At 43.7% G+C, this 16,323-nt stretch overlaps 1 protein-coding gene across 1 annotated transcript; it reads left to right on the forward strand.

The window, feature by feature from the left end:
• The first annotated feature begins 11,073 nt into the window (after positions 1-11,073).
• Positions 11,074-12,459, forward strand: id3 (inhibitor of DNA binding 3). The gene is made up of 3 exons (XM_076749607.1): positions 11,074-11,506; positions 11,910-11,983; positions 12,385-12,459. Exons 1-2 carry the CDS (start codon positions 11,207-11,209, stop codon positions 11,961-11,963), a joined length of 354 nt encoding a protein of 117 aa, XP_076605722.1. The 5' UTR covers positions 11,074-11,206; the 3' UTR covers positions 11,964-11,983; positions 12,385-12,459.
• Positions 12,460-16,323: the final 3,864 nt, after the last annotated feature.

Below are 16,323 nucleotides of genomic sequence, written 5' to 3' on the forward strand. Positions count from 1 at the left end.
TAAATGCGGCGTACGTCTGCTGCTGCAGCAATTAACTCGAGAACCACAGACTTTCCTTTGCAGATAACAAGTGAGACTTTCCTTAGAAATGTGCAAACAAGAAACAGACGAGACGAACCCTAACCTTTTCACAACCTTCTCTGACAGCTGGAAGCCAGAAAATGCTGCTGTGTTTTCAAAAAGTTGTGCCGTATTTGCTCTAACTGCTGATGTTATATAAGATTTCAAAAAAAAAAAAAAAATCGTCACTGCTGTTGAAGCCTCGTCCTTTTCATTCACCGCTCAAATTGTTGACACTTTTGTTGTGGCGATAATAAATTCAGACCTGGATTATATTGTGCTCGCAATTTTTCATGCCGCTTTTTGCATGCTATTCTGGCGGGAAATTGGCAACACACGGCAATCGAGCGTGTGGTTGACAATCACAGGAAATACATTCTGACAAATATTCTGTTTCTGTTGAAATGAACCTCATCCATCTGGTGCTCCTGGCAGGTTAAATGACATTCTCAGAATTTCCTGGAAATTCACATTGACCCTGGTTTCTTGTAACTGTGTGTAATAGGTATTATCCCTCCGTTGGCCACACTGATCTAGACATTCTCATTGGCCAATACTCTAGACCAAAGATGACAGGCATCAGTGACTGATTTAAGTGTGTCTGACATGTCATGATGGCCTGAAAGCTGATCTGTGAGTAACACTTACCTTGGCAGTTTAGAGTTTCACGGTCGTGTCCCGACTTTGTGAGAATGATGATTTTAACTGGCTCCACCCATACCAGTTGTTAAGAAGAGATTTAACTGGGTTGACAGTTGGAGAATCAGGTTGAAACCAATGTGAAAGAGGTGATAGTGTGTGTCTGTGTGTGCGCACGCATGAGTGTGTGTGTGCGTGTGTGCGTGCAGGGGTGGGGGGTCACGGGGATGTTCTTGACTGTGTCATCTCCAGCAGCTGTTTCCCTCAAACCCTGCCTCGCCCCCTCCTCCCCCTCCCACCCCATCGCCTCACAATGAAACCAATACAAAGCAACAGGAAGTGCCTCCCGTTAACTGGGGCCCAATCAAAGCCATCATTATTCCCGTGTCAGAATTTTTACAGGAAATAGCTTCTCAGAAAATATGCCAGCTGTGCAGGGAGTGTGGAATTATTGTCTTGCAGGTCTTGTCTGTTTTTGCTTTCTTTTCTTTTTTTTTTTTTTTTCACTTGCTAACAAAAGGACACATAGACCCGTCTCGACCACGTGCGCAGCACACTGTCACTGCTGTGCGTTCACAAGGCAAGCCAGGCACTGTGTTCTCTGGGGCTGGGTGGTTATTGTGCGCGCTGTGAAAAGAGCACCCCTGCTGTGCCTGCACCGGCTTCTTTGGTTCCCATCCTGAACCGAGCAATTGTCTTTTTAAACTGTGCAGAGCTGATCCCAGAGAGTGCACAGATGCAGGACTGCATACATGATCGCACACACACTTGCGCACACACCCTGCTTTACCTACTGAAGCCACATCTGTAAGAACGCTGCTCAGATTACAGCATAAACGGTGGGTTCAGGTGAAGCCTAACGTTTGCCAGATGCTGCGGTAAAGTCACCAGGAGGTTAGCCCAACATTGGAGTGTTGTTGTTGGTCGGGGAGGGTGGAATCATCTGCCTCCCTAACAAGGAGAGGGGGGCACACATCTGGCCTGAACAGAAAAAGTCATTTCTGAGCATTATCTTAAACGAGCGTGGATAACAGCACTGATGCGTCGGCCTCTCTGTGAGGTTTAAACGGCAGAATAAAACCTGAATCTTGGGATGGATTCGTCTCGTAGCTGAATAGAAAAGGTGGCTCCTCTGTTAATCTCCAGTTTGTCCTCTGTAATCTCTTAGTCTCTCTGAGGCCTTGCAGACGTCTGGAGGACAATAATTAACTCAGTCACTCAACGCGTTGACACAGGTGAGCACTGCCCAGGTTGTTAAACAGTCATTATAGGGCTGCTGTGATGTGAATGAACACACACACACACACACACACATTTGACTGACCTCTAACATTGTCATAGCTTGTCTGTCACGTCAGGCTGAGGCCTATTCAGTTACAAAATGCCACTGTTAACTGTATTAACACTGATTAGATAAAGGTGATGTCCCGTCTGACTGGATCCTCACACTTTTATCCTCTGCTGATGTTCAACCCCCACGGGGAAAAAACCTTTGCACTTTTCGCCTTCTCCGAATACAAAGACAAGGTGATTTCTATCTGTTTAACACTACTTTTCACCTTTCATAAACTGGGCTTTGTCAGGCCTATCTGCTGTTTTGGCCGGAGGAGCTGCTCTGCGTCCTTCACTGTGAAGCTTATCAGCAGTGTTTGAAGTGCTCGTCTTTATCTGAGCTCACTGTGTTGAGGTCATCAGCCTGACCCAGTGGTCTCTATCTCTGCCTTCACTATTTCTCTGGCGTCCAGCCATGCAGATAATCCCAGTTTTATTGGCCCAAGTTGGGAGTTATCTAACGCTGAGATTTTTTTAAAAAAACGATTATTTATGGTGGCACTAATCTGAGAGAGTAAACAAAGAGACAGGGTGATGACATATGACAAAATTTCCTGCCTTGAACTGAGCTGGTAGCATCATAGGTGTCTGAGCAGGCGTTCGGAGCGGAAAAAAAAAAAAAAGTTTTTTTTTTTTCTTATTAAGCCCTGTGTCAGTGTCCCCACTGCATCAGTATAGTGCTGTCACTGAAAATAATGAGGCATAGCTGCATTTTATAGCACAGTGCTAATGTTACCCTCTCCACCATGACCGTGTCCAGCCCAACAGAACAAGGTGAGCAGAGTTTTGTTTGTGGGATCGAAAGATTGCTTTCAAAGCATTCACCAGCAGAGTGTCTTACCAAAAACAATCATTAGTGTGGACAAACCACAGACCTCATTGTGAACCGCTTTCATTGGAAGCAGTCTCAACAAACAGTCCCCATCAAATCTTTATTGTCCCACAAGAGGGAATCCTTTTTGCAGCATGAGGCAACAATTGAAGACATTAAAAGTGTTGTACTTTGTACGTTACTGAGAGTAAAACAAAGTGTGTGTGATGAAAGCAACGTAAGCTGCAACAGGAAGAATAAAGACCAGAAAAATAAAGTGTCAAACTGTGCAGGCGACCAAGAGGCAGTTTACAGTTCATCAGAATTAAGAGCGCTTGTTACACATGTGATAAATAAAAACTTGAACCTGTTGCACTTAATCTTTGGAAACCTGTGTGTCTGACCTGAGGGGAGGATGTGAAATTCCTTTAAGAGAACATGGTTTGGATTTGATACGATAGATTTAACTTTCCGTGGGATTTGTCTGCTATAAATGTCAGACGGAGGAGGCTGCTCCTCGTTGATGATTTTACTAGCTGCCTAGTTGTTTCCCAGTTTCTGTGTCCGTACCAACAAATCAGCGAAAAGGTAAGGACCGGTTCTATGAATCTGTTGACATTAAAAACAGTTAACCTCTGCAGAAAATACAGCCTTTGTTAATCCCTCTAGTATATTGCCTCAGCGTTCACATCAAAACTCAATTCCTTATCAATGCAAGTGCCAGGCTACCTGCAGCTCTCTGTATTTTCTGTGTTTTGTCCTTTGATAATAGTTTAGTGGAAGGGATGCCTGTCTGAAGTCAATAAGCATATCTTTAGTTTTGGAACTGTTCAGTCTCAGAAAGTGATGACACCATGAACAGGGTGACACCAACGCTTGTGTCATCAAACGTAAGAATGTGTCCTTGTACTGAAAATCATTTATGTCAATGCTAAGAGCACTGCACATGGAGTTCATCTCACATAGGGTAGTTGACATGATATGTTCTTTTATTGTTATTGTTTTTAATCATCCTTTTAATGCATCTTTTCATACATGGATCACATGTGTTTGAAGTTTTTTGTCTTTTTTTTCTTCTTCTATGTTGCCATATAAATATAATTCTCCTCTTTTGTTAAAGTCTAAGTGCTTTCAGTCTGTGAGAACGGACCATATTCCTCGCCTGGCCTTTCTGGGGAACTGGAGGAAGCAACATTTTTAGACGTCTTGAGTGGCTTTGACCTTCCACTTTGACCAGATTCTTAACTTGGTGGTGTGAGTATATTTTCAGTAAATTACAGAGTGGCCAGAGAATGTTAGCAGGAAATGTCCATAAAACAATACACAGAGCCCAGACATGGCTAAACAGATATAGGCATTTCCTGGTAGTGTTACTCTCTCAGGGAGTGACTCATGGTTGTGTATTTATGTCCTGATTTGAAAGTATTTTAGCTGAACACTGTTCATAATCAGCAACAACACCACTGACTGACATGCAATGGGTCATGGAGGGATGGTCTTTTTAACCCTGGGTCATGGCCTAAAATGGTTCACAGACAAAACGTGAAGAACAATAAGTTTTCAAAACTCCCTCAGCGAAAGACAAACACAATTTTAATGACATGATGGGTTTTTGATGGTTTCACCCACAAAACCTAATTAAGACTTGCTGCACACTGCCCAGCTGACCAGCTGCTGGAGTGTCCATTTTCCCTGAGTCGTGTTCATCCCATGATGCCGTGCACGTCACACCACCAAGATTAAAGCCACTTGGAAGGAAGAGGGTATGTTAGTGTTTGAGAGGGGATTGGTGGGGGCGGAGGGGTGAAAAGAAAACTCACAATCACTTGTAAGAGAATATAAATCACGCTAAAAATGGAAAAAAGCATTCAAACACACAAGTGTATGACAGCCAGATAGAGGAAGAGACAGTCCAGTAGCAAGGCCAGGGTGTGCGCTGTGTTTGATTGGTTACAGAGTTCAGTTGTCTGTGCAAGAGCTTTTAATCAGGTCACGGAGAGTCCAGACCTCTATGCTCCCACTCTGCCCCCGCCGTCTGGAGGGCTCCGCCAGGGTTGTCCGAGAGGGGCACCACTGACCCAGATTAGGCAAGGGTAAGAGTGTGTGTGTGTGTGTGTAGTGTGTGTGTGTGTGTGTGTGTGTGTGTGTGTGTATGTACAGTGGGAATCAGCTGTGTATCATGTCTCAATCCCCACAGTTTCAGTTCATTAGCAGCACAAGGAGGAGACAAGAGAGATGAGGAGGGGTGGCAAGTGTGTGCGCTCATGCATGTGTGCACACATATATCCATTTGTACATGGACATGTGCTGGAACAAGAGAGTTTGTGTGTGTGTGTGTGTGTGTGTGTGTGTGTGTGTGTGTGTGTGTGTGTAGGGGGTGGGGAACAAAAGAAAGAAAAAGTGTTAAAAGAATACAACGTCAGTGACAGAAGGGGGAAAGTCACTGCTGCAGCTCATCTTAGATTTCAGGGACCCACTTGACCTAGAAACACATGACACACACATACACACACACACACAGGTGCAGAGATACCCACCAGGGACCTAATGGCCTCTGTCTGTGTGTCTCTGTGAAGCCTGACCAGCTGAACCCCTGCAGCAGCAGCAGCAGCAGCTATACGGCAATGCTCCTCCATGTCGTTCCTCCTCTCAGTCCCTCTCTTTATTTGGCTGTCTCTCTCTCCTTTTCGAGTCTCTCCTGCAGTCATTTTCCACAGTATTCTCCCAGTCTGATCTTTTCACTGGACCTTTGATCACCCGTGCAAATTTCCTGTTTGTATCTCTCCATCTTGCTCCCCGTGCTGCTTCCACACGAAAACACATGCATGAACTTGTGTTGTGTGGGGTCCATGAACAAAATCAACAGTCACCTCAATCACGTGGACATTCACTGCAACTTAATACACCATTGTAATTGCTCAAAAATGCTGGGATTGGTTTGTTTCCATTTGAGTCGTCTCCTTCCACCGCAATCCACTAGCTTTAAAGAACAGATCAAGCTGCAGTCTGAATATTTGTATTTTCTCCCAGCATTGTATTCAACAGCAGTTTAGCAGCCAGAATGGACTTCGCATGGAGTATACTGGAGCTGTTTAAGGAAAAGAATGGATTTGGATCCCACTCTCAAACACTGTTTGCGTCTTCGTGTACAGGCCGCACTCTGTGTGGGGTCTCACAAAGTATGGACCCAGACCGTCCATAATTACAAGGTCAAACTTCTAGTTCAAGTGAGTTTAAAGTGTATTTACCACAAATGCCCCACTTGCAAAACAACAGTAAGAACAGCAATTACACAAGAGCGTTTTGTAATTATTATGGTCATCATCTGGTAGTCATCTGCAAATTGTTGCATAGGTCTTGATTTGGGTGAACAATTAAGGATGTAGCTCCACTCTGAGAGAGACTGGATGTGGATCAGACTCATTCCTCCACAGCAATGTGGAGACAACAAGCAGACATGGGCCAGTTTGTCTCCGTGCTGTCTGCAGACACTCATTCTGGTGTTTATTTGCAGTTTTGAAAACAAAGGAATGGGTTTAGAAGAGAGATTGGGGCCTGCACTGCTTCTATTAATGGTCATGCAGTGGAAGAGTACAGCTGCAAGTTCACCGTCAGCTCGAGCAAGGCTGTAAATAATCATTCTGATTCTGACTGCTCGACAGTCTGGACAGGTTGACGAATGGAGTGACGTGTATTGTGAATAAGTCAATTTGTTGATCATAAATGACAGAGTTCAAAACCTGTTGTTTGAGAGGAATGATAGAAGGTGTTATGACTAATTAGATCAACCTCGCCTACACCAACTGGCCCCGACCATGATCACCAAGCCTGACTTTAGCTATGCTTACACAAAGCCAGATGTTTATCCTCTTTGAATGGCTGCAGAATAAACGGACCGTTCCAGTCAGGGACGATGAAAACGCCAAAACAATAGTGTGACCAACAGCTGGCAGCCTCACTGAACATTACCATCAGCTTGTTTTGGCCCTATGTGTGGTGGCCATGGGCTTTTATGGCCTTCTGTGGCTTGGGTCCCACCTGCAATATAGTTGTATGACCTCCATTTATTCCTGCATGGACCGGTAAAATATTCACACCCAAGGACATAGGCAGGGCCACCTGACAACATGATAATGACAACAGCAAAGTTCCCACAATGGGCAGCCACTGTGGTGTGAAACTGTTGCCTAACGTTATTGACTTCTGTTAGATATAACAATTTATGGTTCTGCCTCTAAGTCACACGTTAACTAATTTTGACGACGGCCAGTATTTCTGTCATGGGATGTTTAATGGAACATCTGCTTTGCCACCAGTAAATTTGAAGCCATTTCTAATCAATGGCAAAATAAAGATACAGAAGCCCTGTTCACACTTTCTGTCTGTGTCCAAATTGTAGCTGAATACAGCTGAGACACAGGCATCTTAAAAGAACGTTCCAGTGATTTACTAGTCAACCATAGTTATGTTTGGGGACTTGTGAGAGACAAATTATTTAAAAAAAAAAAAAAAAAAAAAATCAAACAAAGGCTGAGATATCTTGATTTTTTACTCTCAAACTGCTGGATCCTACAATTCCCATAATGCAACGCTGCAGCATTTCTTTGCTATATGCTCCCTGCCTTGGCTCAACCAAGATACAGCATATTTTAGTGTAAGCTAGACGGCCACTGTCTCATATACATAAAGCAATGGCTCCTGACAGCCACAATGGGCACATAGTGTGTGTGCGCGAATGACTGGATGAATGAACGTGGGTGAGTTTCTTTCTTAATGCATTTGGGTGCCCTCTCATGTAAAAACCAAGCAAGAACATTATGCACAAGCTAGAACAAGAGACTCAAACATAAATAACAAGTGACCAGCACAAATCAACGATGTGCATGAAAATGTCATGTCAGCGCCTGGGTCACTCGGGACAAAAGCTCGGGATCCGTAGGCCGTTCAAAGCTGATGGAGAAGACTGTAGCGTCTTTGATGAAGGGCAGGGTGAAAACAGGGAGCAGAGGAGGAGCAGAGGAATCCTGCCGGACACACACCAGGGATACAAAGAATTAAGTTTCAGTGTGTTTCTTGCCACTTAATTATCCCCCCTCCACCACCCCAAGATGGGCCTGCACTTGTGGATGAAAAAGATACCCTTCTGTATACAACACTGCCTCTCCACATGACAGTGTGGTGGTTTTCCCCCTCTGTCTCCCTCCCTCCTTCTGTCTCATCTCACAAGATGACCCTCATTACTCTACACTCTGTTCTGATGTAACCAGGAGTAAAAAAGAGACACTTTGCTTTGAGAGGTAAAGATGTGTGTGTGTGTGTGTGTGTGTGTGTGTGTGTGTGTGTGTGTGTGTGTGTGTGTGTGTGTGTGTGTGTGTGTAGGGGTGAGGGGAGTCGAGTTATAGAAGCAGAACAGATGTTTAGGTTTATCCTTATGTGATAGTATTTCTTTGTAGTATTTGGCTGTCAATAAAATATAGTGGATTGAAATTTAATTGAGAGAGAGAGAGAAGAAGAAGAAGAGAGGAGAAGAGAGGAGGGGGCGCTGCTAATTATGCATGGCGATTGTTGATGGCTTGATTGTCTGCGTCCAGCTGCACGGAGGAGCGGGGAGAGGGAGAGGGAGGGCGGGGAGAGAGGCAGACTCACTGACGCCAGGCTCGGAATTCTCCCATCCATTGAAAGAGAGACCCGATTGTGTCCGGGGCCTTTCCGACAAGCACCTGATCCCTGCCCAGACACACTAGTCCGTGTGTGTGTGTGTGTGTGTGTGTGTGTGTGTGTGTGTGTGTGTGTGTGTGTGTGTGTGTGGCGCACAGATTTACGCACTGAGAACTCTGGAATCTGCAGACAAGCGCTGTCATGGGAGGCAAATACTCTGTTGGCATTTTTGATTTCCTAGAAATAGCTGCCAGTTCCTAAAAATGACTGCGAAATCAGAAGCAGCGCTGTTCTGCGGATGATCAACATCGAACTGGCTAATGTTTGCGTCAACTCCACATGGAGGCCTGTAATCCCAAACGCCTAATCTATTTAGCCAGCAGCTTGCTTAGTCAGCAAATATACACTCAATTATATTCCCAGCAGACTTGGGAACTTCGGGGCACTGTTTGTCCTCCCCTTGACATATTTAAGAAAGATATTCAAGGTCAAAGTCTTGTTTGGATACTCTGCACCGCTCACACAATATATCTCTAAAATAGCACTGGACTGAAGTCCTGTCTCACGGTTCAATATTGTGGTTTTCTCTGAAGTGAGCTCGCTGAGTGACTTGTCCTACACGGTCAACGGCTGTGGGGAGGATGAGGGGGGTGTGATTGCCAGGAGGAAGGCAGTGAGTTGAACATCTGCTGAACCTCTGCATGATGGGAAGGATATCTTCAGCCGTGCGCATTTACGCACAAAAGTATCGTGATCATCGTCTTGAAATAGCGTGTTAAATTAAAGCCACTCTTCTTGTTGTTTGTGACGTAACACTGTGTCACATTTGGCCACAGCCTCCTCAAAACTGTAAGAGCTTTTAAACTTCAATAGCTTGATCAACTCCTCAGTTCTAAGTGGGTGAGATGTTCGCAGTGGTTGCAGAAGGTCACACGGGCTACAAATCTGGCACCCACGCACCGTTGCGCAAACTAATTTATGTAACTACTGTACAAAAACTACATTACATGACAGTGTAAAGTTAGATTTGGATTTGTCCCGGCTTTAGTGAATGTAGCTTGCTCACTGGTAGCCACTGAACACTGCTCTCTTGTCAGTTTTCATGGAGAGATTCGTCTCCAGGCCATTGTTGCGTATTCATCGTTACACAAGTTACAGCGTATTTGGTGAAGCTTTCCTCTGAATTTCTCTGAGTGCAACTGTAGAGTGGAGGAGGGATGGGTGGGGGCGTAGATCGATGTCCGTGAGCGACAGACCTGGTCAGCCAATCGGATCTCGGAGCGCCTCTGCTTCTCTCCCCTCTGGTGGTGGACGGGGGAGGGCGGGCCGTCTGCCAAAGAGGGGAGTGCGCGTCGGGGTGAATGGATGACGTCGGGAGGCTGGCGCCAGCATGTCTGGGACTGGCGCGTTAGATCAACACAGCTGGGCCGGGATAGGACACACAGCTGGCTCAGGCCTGCATTCCTCCACAAAACAGGATTGTGAGAAAAGGGGAAAATAAGACCCAAATAGGAGCAGAACGGGACGTGCTTTGATGTAAACTAAAAGGGAACAACATTTGGAATTGTTAAAATATGGCGTAATTTTCATAAAACCGTTTCACCCAAAGGAGGTTAGATTTTAACAGAAAGCGACTTGACAGATTAAGTGCAGCCTTATATATATATTCTACAGGCTGAAATATTGTTAATTATACTAGACATATACAATCGGACTGTAACAGCGTCTATAAGCTACCAAAACATATATAAACAGTCAATAAGTCCACATCCAGTGATCATCATCAGAATAACATCTGCTTAGCAATGAACTACTCAAGAAAATAGGCTGAAAATCCACTGACCTTTTACCTATATTATATAGATACCCTGTTTTCAACATTTTATTTTTGTATGCGCACTATTTTGGGGTAGTGGCTCCTAAAATAAGCATATAAACAACTTAGATATCCAACTTATCTACGTATTATCATATCTATCTTTATGACTATGGGAATTCTGTTCATTCAGTGTTTTCACGTTCTTGACGTGCACAACATGCAGCCAAACCTCAAGAGGGATTTACAGAAATCAATAAAATAAAAATAAAAATAAAAATAAAAAAGTAGGCCATAATGATCTCAAATGGAACAGCTCTATGATAAACGTAAGGATCTCTATTGTTGAGATTGTCTGGAATCGCAGCTGTTTATACAAGTAAAAGTGAGACAGACACTGATGTAAAGTCTATAATTAAAACAGCAATCTCCTTACAATTACTCCTAGAGGGTTAAGCAGCTCTAACCTAAAAGTATTCCTCTTTTTACTGGAGATTCCTCCAAATCTGTAACGCGCCTCCTTTGAGAACATTTGCTTCCCGTTTCGAATAAATACCACCACCTGAAAGAGGTAACTAATTGATTGACAATCGCCTCAAGGCTTCCCCAGCCTAATTTCCTCATTCTTTCCGACCCCTCCACAAGGTGATCTCAGCCAATGAGAGCTCGCTTGCCCTGTACACTGGCCAATCGGGGCACGGTGCGAGAAAGGGGGCGTGCGCGGGCGTGCAACGTATAAAAACCTAACTGTAAGCCGCTGTCACAGCACTGTATCGCTTCAGGACAGTGACGGGAAGGCTCAAGAGGAAGAAACCGAACTTGAACTCAGACACCAAGCCGAGGCTTCTTGTTGTTGTTGTTGTTGTTATTGTTTCACCGCTGTCTTCGCCATGAAAGCCATTAGTCCCGTCCGCTCGGTGAGGAGCTGCTACAAGGCCGTGTGCTGTATTTCGGAGCAGAGTCTCGCCATCAGCCGGAATAAACACTCGTGTCTGGAGGAGCCGGTGAGCGCCCTGTGCGACATGAACGACTGCTACTCCAAGCTGAAGGAGCTGGTGCCCAGCATCCCGCAGAACCAGTCGGTCAGCCAGGTGGAGATCCTGCAACACGTCATCGACTACATCTTCGACCTGCAGATCGCGCTGGAGGCGGAGGACACGGCCGCGCCGGAGATGGTTCTGTCAATAAAGGTGAGGGGAGATGAACGGTGGGCTGGATGTTTGTTCCCTCAGCATCAGCACACACCGACGTTCACTAGCAGCAGGTCTTCCGCGGCTCTTTGCACCGCAGAGCTCTGCATCGACCCGAAAGGCGAATGATGGTTTAACTTCACAGTCCTGTGTGCGGATTTTGTAAAGTTTCTTCCTATTGCGACTCGTGCGGTCATGCCTTGCAACCCAGCACGCGTCCCTGCTTGCATGCACGGCGCTTATGTTGTGTTTTAGACAAGTGCGATGCTGTAGCAGATGTTCTCTAATGTGTGCTGTTGTGGGAAACGTGTTACACCCCCCGCACAGGCGGTTATTCTCGATCAGATGCCTTTAGAATAAGAGTGTCAGCGTCTAACACTGCTTCTCTTTGCTCTCCATTCAGACTGCCGACCTTACTCGCAATTTCTCCAAAGAAGAAGGACGGTTGTGCCATTAGGATGACGATGGTATATTATGGTAAGTATTCATCATTCAATAATCAATCATATCCTCCTAAATTAATAAGATCACAAGATGAATGTGCTTGGAAACATCCTGTCTTCTGGCAACTCACTCAGAGTCACAACAGTGTCTTGTTTTGGCTTTTAAAGTGTAATAGTTTAAAAATAAAACATTTTATAGCAGTGGGAAGAGTGTCGGTATTGATGTGCTGGGGGATGAAAGTGTCTGTACCCTCCACATTCACCACAGTTGCCAATTAGACAGGCCAGTGAATGTGTAGCGGATTCATTGCTATCTGCCTGGGGTTAATGAAAGTTCCATGCTCGGCGCCAGTCTGTCTGCTCTCCTCTGCAGGGAGGGAGGGAGGGTGAGAGGGAGAGATCTGACTTAACTTTTCTTCCTTTCTCTCCATGCAGGTGCAGGGAAACACATGTCTCCACTTCACTCCGGGCAAGAGGACAAGAGGGGCAGAAAGGGTGGGATAGGTATTTGGAAGAGAAGGAGAAGAAGAAGGAGGAGGAGGAGGAGGAGGAGGGAGGTGGAGGGTTTAAAGAAAGAAAAGACAAGAAAAAAGTGGACCCGTTTCCTAGATGAGTGGGGATCAACAGTAGTGCATGAGCAAGAAAACAGAGACTCATTCTTTGGCCCTGGACAGACAAATCAACACACCAAAGCAGAAGCCAGGATTGGAAACTGAAGCGACCGGCTTTACATGCCCTCCTCCAAAAACCTGGGATCCCCTGTAGGTAGAAGTAGAAATATTGGTACATTGTTCTTTTATTTTCCTTTTTTGTGTGTGTGCATGTTGCATTCCAACAGACTTTTTTTGGGGGGGGGTTGAACTCCACACCCAACCTGAACCCTTTCCACACTGAGTCTCACATCATCTCACTTAATTACCCCTGCATTATTTCCCCACCTAGTCTGGTTTCTAAAGATCTGACTGTTACAACTTCATACGAATGTGTACATATCTGCTGTGGGTATGTGATGTTGGTATTTTTTCTGAATGGGAGTTTGGGTTTTCTTAGGTATAATCAGAACTCTATACTAGAGTTGATTGTAAATGTTTGTAGGGATTGTGTTATTTCTACAGACAACGTGCTGTGAGTTTCATAAACTCTTTATTATAAAGTGTGCTTTGTATGTATGTTCTTATGTAATGAAATAAAAAAAAAAAAAAAGATGTGAAACAGTTTGGCCTGTATGGTATGTTTGAAAAAATGAAAGTGTTTGATCTTGTGTTATTCAGACGTTAAGGGTGACGCTGACGTGACTTTTCAGGCTTTGGATGACAATGAAATGCTGATACAACAGGATGTATTCAGATGAAACTTGAGGTTGAGTGGTTGGAAATCAAACGAAGGGAGTTTCCTGTGAGTGCTTCTAATTTTCCAAAGCACGAGCTGCCACCAGTTTAAAGCAGCTGAACTTCCTAAATGGTGAAGAGGAGAGGATGTTACGTGGTCATGAATCGACCATTCTGATCATTCATGAATCTTGAAGGCCGTGATGATCAGCTTCATGACACCAGATCAGCACGTGTATGAATATGTAGACCTTGGGAGCTGAAGAGCATCACTTGGACTGCAGCATACATGCACCATCAGAATTAGGCCAACAGACAGCATATAACTATCTAATGATACATGGGCAGGTTTGGAAATGAATGTTACTGTACTGAGCTGGTCTCCAAAGCTGAGCAAACTACTCCACCTTGTGGAATCTAAGACACCTAAACGGTGACTACCAGGGCCTCAATCTGGATCCTCAGCAACAGTGAAGACATGTTTTGTAGTTTAATTACTTATCTTGTTATTTACGGGCTTACTAAACTTAAGAGGCAGCAAATAAAATAATCAGGCTCTCCAGTATATTTTGAAGCTGATTAATTCAGCATACTGCTAATAGTGAGGTTACAGCTCCATCTAGTGGTAAAAGTGGATTATTGGCTGAAAGCTTTCAATTGAAACATGTCACACATAACGTACAGTGTATTCAAGAGAGTCTTAGAAGATGAGCCATAAGGTTTGAACATAATATCGTATCATTTTACACTGATATCTGCCTTTGTGGACTTCATATTTTGACTCTATTTTATTTTTTCTGTCATTAATTCCAGAAAAAAAATGAATGCTGCCAATCTGCCCCCAGTTCAGGATCTATCTACACATCTCCACTGTCAGGAAACGAGCAGGGAAGATCGCTTCAGATCCATCACACCCTGAATGCAACCTGTTCCAACTCCTCCCCTCTGGTAGGCGCTCCAGAACACTGTTTCAGACAACCAGACACAAAAACAATCTCTTTCCCCCCGCTGATCAATGTGATCTTTTTAACATGCACATATCATCATCATTGTCAAATATAAATCCTACATACTGTATATAGGCATGTATACATATACCACACATACACTTTATGGTGTACTGGTGCACTCTGCACCTTTACATGATTGTATACTTGCTTGCAATTTAGAGAAACAGTCTGACTTGTATATAGACACTGACATTCATAGTTGCTTTTTATACATGTGTCTATTTCTTCACCTACTTGTATTGATATTACAGTTACATTTTAATGTAATGAATATTACATTTACAAACAATGGGCCATAATTTAGCATAGAGTTGAATGAATACCTAACTAACACTGCCTCAGAAATCAACATTGGCATTTTTTCCAAAGGCAGCATTTGTTGCTTCATATATTTTTGTTTAAATATAAGGACAATTTGATCGCTTGAAAACAACAGCGAGCCCCATTTGTGTATTTTCATGTATTTATTTATTTGTTTTTATTGAAAGATAAACAAGAAGCAATGCTCAAGGCTTTGGCCTGCAGGTCACAGTCCACGCCACAAGATGGGGGTGTTGGATGAGGGTGCAGCGACGCGTGTCCTCCTGACATCCCAGGAATGTAAGCGCTCAAAGCAGAAGATAAACTTGTTGCTCAGGATGTCAAAAGAATTTCTGCAGGTCAAGTGCTGCTTTGACACAGAAATGCAACTCTTTGACCTCACAACAAATCCAGATTGATTTGATAGAAGACAGAGATGACTGAGCACAAAGACCCTCCACCATGAGCTATTTCACATTATACTTACATAGATTTTATTACGCTTTGCACCATTTAAATCCATTTTAACTTGGTAGAGTTATTATTTTTTCAGTTTAGAAAACAGTTATCAATGACAAGCAATATTGTGAAAATAATGATGATGCATTGTGTCAAGAGCGTCAAAGTTATTGATCAGGTCAATTCTGTGTGTGCAGCCCAGTATATCACTGTGTGTTGCTGGGTCAGCAAATGGTTCATGTCATGTCATGACTGTGGACTAAAGAGTACTTCATTTTGTAGTTTGGTATGAAAGAGGAAGAAACGGAGGGTGGTGATGATTTGTTATTATGACAGCTGTGCCAGTATTTCTTGCCTCTGCCATCTGCTAAATGTTGCAATATCATGTGAGCTGCAAAACAAATTTCTCAACCAACAGACCGTTGAGAGTTAAGATATCTTACCCAGCGTAATAAGCCAGCAGCTGAGTCAGCGCTCCCCCTCAGTCTTCGATGTCTGCATATATTGTATATAAATTCATTAGGTGCTATCTTGAGTGAATAAAGCATAATTATCTTATCTTGCATTCAGAACAGTTTTTCATGATTTAATTTGAAGTGTAGTTCAAATAGAGACAAGACAATAGGCTTGCCTTGGTTGGGAGTCTACTATGCCTTGGCCAGTGGGGGTCAAGTCATCTGGCTTGGGTCTGGAAGCTGTGGATGGGGGATGGGTTGTTTTCTTTCAATATCTCCTCTGAGCCAATAAGCAAGAGTGGTACTGAGTGAATCCAATTATCATCTACAGACTATCCCCAGTAGCACCTTGCACCAGGCCACAATACACTTTCATCAAGCGGAATATTGTTTCCATGTAAACAATGAAATGGCATTATTCTTACCACAGAAATGATCTGGGAACATCACATTCAGGAGCAATCATACACTATTGTCCACAATAGTTTTTACAACAGTTAGTGTGTATTGTACAACAGTTCCCCACTATTTGGAAAATATAACCTACACTACATCCTATTGCTGTACAATACACACACATTACACATTGTATTGTATTGAGTTAAATACTAAAATATCCCAGTCGAATTTTGTGAATGCACCATTACATCAAATACATAGAGAATATTCTTCTAATACACCTTATTTGATAACTCTGATGTTGACCTAAATATAGAATAAAGCTCTATTAATTCAAACACATGCCTACTCAGCAGAGTTTTGTATTTATGGACAGGCAGTTGAAGCCTAGGGTGGTGTATTATGCAAGATAAAGGTCAAATA

Source organism: Chaetodon auriga, chromosome 14 (assembly GCF_051107435.1).
Source record: "Chaetodon auriga isolate fChaAug3 chromosome 14, fChaAug3.hap1, whole genome shotgun sequence".
Taxonomy (NCBI): domain Eukaryota; kingdom Metazoa; phylum Chordata; class Actinopteri; order Chaetodontiformes; family Chaetodontidae; genus Chaetodon; species Chaetodon auriga.

Coding starts and splice junctions, on each gene's coding strand:
- id3 (XM_076749607.1), top strand. CDS start 11,207: ATGAAAGCCATTAGTCCCGTCCGCTCGGTGAGGAGCTGCTACAAGGCC. Junction 11,507..11,909: donor AGATGGTTCTGTCAATAAAG/GTGAGGGGAGAT, acceptor CTCTCCATTCAG/ACTGCCGACCTTACTCGCAA.